We start from the raw sequence: 6,950 nt of genomic DNA, 5'->3' as shown, positions 1-6,950 counted from the left end.
TAGTAGGTATGAAGTATAAAGGCTAGGAAGTGTTTGAGGAAATTTGGGGTTGTTTTTATAATGAATAGAACTATTAGTAACCTTGGGGTTGTATCTGCAAAATATCAAACTTGTGTCAAATGCTGTGTGTTTTATCATAACAAAGAGTATGAATATTGCCCACGTCTGTAATGAATTCATTAATGAAGAAACCTATTTTTTAGTTGTAACAGAAATTCCCTTGATTGTTCTCTATTTTTCTTGCTTTCTTGCTTTTCTTCAAATCCTTCATGGTATTAGAGCCCTAGAAATGCGTCAATGGTTGATCTAATCTTGAGTTTTCCACTTTTGTTTTGAAATCAGAATATGAGCAAGCTGCTAGCTCTGGAGCTAGTAATCTAGCTGTTCATTCTACGTTACTGACACTTTCTGTGATGCTAATAGAGAAGAATTATGGATACTGGAGGTCCCAAGTCTTTCTAGCCCTTGCATCAAGTGACCTCGATGGCTTTATTACTGGTGAGAACACATGTCCTCCCATGTTTTTAATTGAAAAATCTATTGCATGTGAAGCATTTATAAAGAAGCCAAACCCTATGTACTTTAATTGGAAATGCACATATCAATTCTTAGTTAGCTGGCTGTTTTCATCTATATCTGAATCTATTTTCAGCACATAGCTAAGTGTGTTAGCTCGTATGAAATTTGGAATACTTTAGAACTACATTTCCAATCTTTTTCAAAGGCCATGACATTGCACCTAAGAAACTTGTTACAAATCACAAAAAAAGACTCCTTAACTATCAATGAATATGTTTTAAAGATGAAAGAGTTAGGTGATGAGCTAGTGGCTACTGGAGTCAATATTGGAGATGAGGAACTACTTTTGTACATATTGGATGGTCTCGGACCAAAATACGATGCTGTAGTAGCTAACTTAACATACAATAGTAGTATGGCCAGTATATATGAAGCTCAATTTTTGCTCCACAAACATGAGATAAGGTTGGAGCGACAGAATAATGCTTTGACAAACTTTCATGAGCACCTCACCTCTGCACTGATAGCTTTTAAGCAAGGGTCAGTAGATTCTTCCATAGGATTTTCGTTGAATTCTAATATGCCAGGGACTGCAATTTAGAACAGCTCACATGTGATACAGCTTGGAATATCAAACTATTCCCCTGCTTCTGAACTAGGATATCAGCATGGTTATTCACCTGGTGCTATGGAAATAGGATGTCTCATCCAATAGAAGGCATTATGAGTTCTGTGAATACAAGTTACCAAGGAGTTGGATTTAACAAATCTTTTTACTCAGCTGTACCACCAAAGTCTTTTGGTCCTGGTATTGCTAAGCTTCATGGTAATATGATGAAAGGAAGAGGCAGAGGTAGAGGATACTTTAAGCCAAAACTAATCTATCAAGTATGTGACAAATCTGGTCATTTGGCCATGTAGTGCTACCATAGGTTTGACCAGGAATATCAAGGTTTCATTACATCCTCATATGGCTCACCAATGCAAAATTCTAACTATAATGCATCAATTCTTGCACAAGATAACTTTTCTAGAGTTCATACTGATTCTATTCAGGGGTTGTTAGCTGCTACCTGTCCACCACATGGTTCCTTAAACAATTCGTTTGCTGGCTTTCATGACTGCTCTGTTCCTGCATTGACCAAGGCAAATTAGAACTACATATCACCTGTTGTACCTACTGTCTCCTCATAATCTCAAACCACACCTTAGTATTAGAACACAAATGCTAGTACCTCGAATGTTTCCTTCTCCAAGGCTGTTCCTGAGTCACTAGTACCTGCATTCAACACTTATGAAGCAGTAACAACTCCACAGACAGTGAATGATCAAGCTTGGTCTATGGATTCAGGGGCATCTCATCAGATGACAGCAGATGGCTCTAACCTGATGTTTAAATCCAATTATCCAGGATGTTCTAAAGTCCAAGTTGGTAATGGAGAATCTATTCCCATTACTCATATAGGTATGCTTTTGGTGCCTTCATTTGATACTAATAAAGTTGTTAAATTTAGGAATATATTGTGTGTTCCAAAGATTGCAAAGACTTTGTTAAGTATCTCACAGATTGCTAGGGAAAATCCTGTCATAGTAGAGTTCCATACTGATGTTTGCTTGGTAAAGGATAAGGATAGTGGGACTGTGCTACTTTAAGGGGCTATGAAGAATAGACTTTATCAACTGGAACTGTCCAAGCATGTTAGCTCTCCTTCACGCATCTACAATAATGCAGTTTCTTCTTCTGATTCATACTCATCAATAAAAGCAGAGTGTTATTCCACTGCTGACCCTCACACTACTGGTGTTGGTTTGACATCTGAAGCTATTCAACATTCTAGTTCAGATTTGTCTAGTGTTGTTAGTTTTACTATCTGTAGTTTCAGTTGTAATATAGATACAAGTTCAGACTTACCTTTGTTGTGGCATGCGAGATTAGGGCATCCAAATATGAGAACACTTCATGCTGTGTTAGAAAAGTTGAATGTAAAACATAATGTGAGTAATAAAATTGCTGCCTTTTGTGAAGCCTGTCAGTATGGGAAATTGCAACAATCTCAATTTCTAGCATCTAAATCTAGAGCAAAGACTCCCTTAAAGTTGGTTTATTCTAATTTATGGGGCCCAGCACCTGTGCTATCTGTAACGCACACATCAAGGTACGTAGCTTTATTTATGCCCTAATACTCTTAGTTGAATTTTGTTAAAGTTATCTTGAACAATTGTAAAGGAAATTCCTTAAAACTTATAGTCTTTTCACTCATAATGAGTTGAAAAAGTGGGGACTGAAAAGAAATAGAATAACGTGGAGAAGATAATAAAAATGAGGGTATTATGGTAATTGACTAAGGGACATAGATGAAATTTTTAGAAAGTGCAAGGGTAAAATCGAAAACTATATATATTATTATGTAGTAATAAGAGTTCAAGGATTGAAACCCTAGCCACTCCACCCATTATTCACGCCACTCTCTACCTAAATTCTCTCAATTTTTCTTCCACTAATTTCAAGGAAATTCATAGGATTTTGGCTAATTTTGGATAGATTTTCAATCCTAAGCATCCAAAGGTAAGATTCTTGCACCAAGATGTGAGATTAAATTTTAAAGTTTTGAATTCTTATAGTTTTATATGCTTAGGATTTAAGAGGAAGGGAAATTCTACCAAAGAGAGATTATAGTGTTGGAATTGCTCAAATTCAAGGTAAGTAAATCCAACTTTAGCTTTGATTGGATAAATACTTGAGTAGAGAAATTTCTTATATATTGTATGTGTGTTTGGATGATGAGAATTATAGATTGAAATTGAGATTGTTTGATATGTAAATCTCATGGCCATGAGAAGTGATGTATTAGTATGTGTTGAGTTGATGAAATTTTGGGCGAAATATGAAAGAATGGATGTTGAATGGTGAAGGATAAAATTCGGCTAGGGTGATTGTTGGCCTTAGGGAGTTTTTGCTCCAATTTTGGTGGCTTGAAGAATATGTGGAAGTGCAACCAATTTAGGGTTTGTATGTGCATGTAAGGTGTTTGATGAAATTTCCAAGAAAGTGCTATATGAGTATATTAGAATTATTACCTTGTTATGTATTTTTGTTGGTAGAGAATATTAGTCTTATAATGATATCTTTATATGCCCTAATGCATTCTTTAATTTTGAGCATTTGCATTTAGAAAGAACAACAAAGAAAGAGCATATTTACATGCACATATACATGTATGAGAACATTAAAGAATAAAGAGAAAGAAAGAAAAGAATAGAAAAGAAAAGAAAAGAAAAGAAAGAAAAGAAAAGAATAGAAAAGCAAGAAAAACAGAAAAGAAAGAAGAGAAACAGAAAAAGAAAGAAACGCAAAAAAAGAAAGAAAACAAAAAAAAAAAGAGAATGCATTGCATAGAAAAATTTCATGCATTTATGCATATGCATCATGCCATTTCTACTACCTCGAGTTAGTTTCCCTATTTGTGCTTACATATCAGTAAGTGAGAAACTAGAATCTTAGAAAGAGTAGAGAAGAATTTAGAAGTTTGGTGTAAGGAAAGTAGGATCTGAGTAACAGAGAAAGAATAGAAGTATTGTGGGTTTACTTACTGAGCAATTAGTACTCACCCCATTGATTTCACTGTTTTTGCAGGTAGTAAATGAGATGCGGTCGGATGGGACGTCAAGTAGCGGAGGAGAAAGGCAACACTGTCAGACTGTATTTTTGAGTCTATTTTTGTGACTTATTACTTGATGTAGAGATTTGTATATAAAGAAAAATTAGTTATGGGCCCTCTATTTCATACTTATATATATATATATTTTCTATAATATGTTTAGTGAGTTTTACTTATATTTTTTCCAAAGAATTACTAGCTAGAAAGAATATTACATTTTTGGTATCAGAGCATGGTTTTGGGATTTGACAGTGTGTCCCTCTCGCCACATTGTCGTATAGTAGCCGACCGCTGTAAGTTGTTTCTTTCCTTACTTATAGTAGATGAGTTAACTTAGTTGACTAATAGTGTTGGTGCTATGTGATTTAGATGAGACACATGACCCGATCAGGTGAGTTAACTTAGTTGACTAATAGTGTTGGTGCTATGTGATTTAGATGAGACACATGACCCGATCAGGTAAAAAGAATGTTGTGAGTGCGGGTGAACCATCCACCCGTTAGGATCTACTCCTCCTGTTCTTGATGAAACGAGGATTCATAGTATTGTATAGCAGGTAGTGGCAGAGAGTCAGGGGAGACCGATATCAGAGAGAGTTGAAAACCCAGTCATTGTACCGACCGCCAAAGAGGAGAGAGAGAGGCCGGTTGTAATAACTCTTTCTAGCTAGTAGACTTTGGAAAATATAATATGAAGTCAGTAAATATATCATAGAAATTATATATGTATTTAAGTACAAAATAGTGGGCACAAAAATTTCTTTACATTTATAAAAGTGTCATATACATAAACTCAAAAACAGGCGGCAGTAGTGTCATTCTCCTCCACTCTCGACGTTCCATCCAACCGCTTCTCACCTATTTCTTGCCAAAAAAAAAAAAAAAAAAAAACAACAGCGAACTCATAGAGTGAGCACTAGTTTACTCTCTATTGTTCATATTCTGAATTTCTTTTCTTACATCACACTTTTCTATTTTTCTTGGTTCTCTATTTCTAATTCTCTCTATTCTTTCTCTATTTCTAATTTCTTACTACTCATGATAGTAAGCATGGTATCATGCATAGGTATGATGCAAATGCACAAATACATAGGATAAGCATTTTTCTTTATGTTTTTCTATTTCTTATTCTATTTTTCTTTCTTTCTTTTCTTTCTATTCTTTTCTTTCTTTCTTATTCTTTGCCGATCGGACTCGGTTGAGGCATGGATTCGGAACCCTGGCCATGTGAGTGAGTACAGTCCTCATCTACATGCACTTCTTACGGACTGTACAGATTCTTCTTCTTCTTAGGCCGCTCACTAAAGGCGGCGTGCATGTAGGTATATTCTTCTGGGTACAGTCCTCATCCACATGCACTCTTACGGACTGTATAAATTCTTCTTCTTATTCTTAGGCCGCTCACTGAAGGCGGCGTACATGTGGGAATATTCTTCTTCTTGTCACTCTAGGTTCCCCATCGCAACAACCTTATTTTCTCTTATCTTTCTTTTAGAATTTTGTATTCAATTTCTTTTCTTTCATAATTCTCTTTTCTTTCTTTGCTCTTTAATATTCTTATATGCATGTATGCATGTAGATGGGCTTTTCTTATTGTTCTTTCTTAATTCAAATGGTTAAATGCAAAAATGCAATATGGCATGTAAACATGTCATTCTCTACTTTCTCTACTATCTACAAACTCATATAAAAAAGATAAATCAACATACTCATACATGCACCTCTCTATGAAATTTCATCAAACATTTTATATGCACAAGTAAAGCACTAAGGTGATTACACTTCCATAACAATCTCTAACCACCAAAATTTTGGAGCAAATCTCCCTAAAACAACTCCAAATCTGGCCAGGAAAATATACTCCATAACTCTACTCAAATTCTTTCTTAGCTTATCCAAACTTCCATCAATTTCTATAAACACAATCATCACTCCTCATGGTGGAATTCTAACCATGAATCATCATCAATTCCATCAACAAATCTGAACACTCAAGCATATAAAATACATATAAAAATTTCTCTACACCCATTATTGCTCAAATCAGGGGCTAGGGTTGGATTTACTTACCTTGAACTTGGGTAGTTCCACACTAGAATCTCTCTCTTTGGTAGACTTCCTCTTCCTCTTAAACCCTAAGCATATAGACTATAAGAATTCAACACTTTAAAAATTAACCTCACATCTTATTGTTAGAATTCTTACCTTTGTATGCTTAGGATTGAATATCTACCAAAATCCAACAAAAAATCCTCTAATTTGCCTTGGAAATTTGATGAAGAAATTGAGAGAATTTGGGGATGAAAGTGGCGTGTGAGGGAGTAGAGAATGGTAGGGTTTTCCTTCTTGAACCCTTAATATCTCATTTATTACTCATACTTTCCCATTTTGCACTTGGACTTTCTATGAAATTCCATCTTTACCCTTTAGTCAATTATAATAATGCCCTTATTTCCATTGTATTCTTCATGAAATTCTACTACTTTTCACTCCCCACAGTTTCAACTAATTATGGGTGGAATGACCATTTTGCCCTTAAGGAAGTTTTCTAGAATTTTCTCAAAAATTCCAACAAGTTCTTTGCCCCAAAGAAACATTCTAGAGTGTACTTTGTCACGACAAACTTCTTTCCTTGTCGCAGCAAAATCTGTAATTCTAAAACATGAATTGGGCAGTGTGTACAATGCCGTGGTGACAAAACTCCTTTGCCGTGGCGAAGTCTGCAAATTCTAATTTTCAATCTTTCACCTTGAAATAAATAAAACTAAGGGAA

General features: G+C 35.2%; 1 protein-coding gene across 1 annotated transcript; it reads left to right on the top strand.

The window, feature by feature from the left end:
- The first annotated feature begins 802 nt into the window (after positions 1-802).
- On the top strand, positions 803-2,172 carry LOC116131385. Its single transcript, XM_031417033.1, has 4 exons — positions 803-1,059; positions 1,179-1,407; positions 1,576-1,665; positions 1,777-2,172. The coding sequence occupies exons 1-4, from the start codon at positions 803-805 to the stop codon at positions 2,170-2,172; spliced, it is 972 nt and encodes a 323-aa protein (XP_031272893.1).
- The last annotated feature ends 4,778 nt before the right edge of the window (positions 2,173-6,950 follow it).

The sequence above is a fragment of the Pistacia vera genome, unplaced genomic scaffold (assembly GCF_008641045.1).
Source record: "Pistacia vera cultivar Batoury unplaced genomic scaffold, PisVer_v2 Contig233, whole genome shotgun sequence".
Classification (NCBI taxonomy): Eukaryota; Viridiplantae; Streptophyta; class Magnoliopsida; order Sapindales; family Anacardiaceae; genus Pistacia; species Pistacia vera.
The sequence above is the reverse complement of the archived record's forward strand: the minus strand, read 5'-3'. Positions and strand labels throughout refer to the sequence as shown.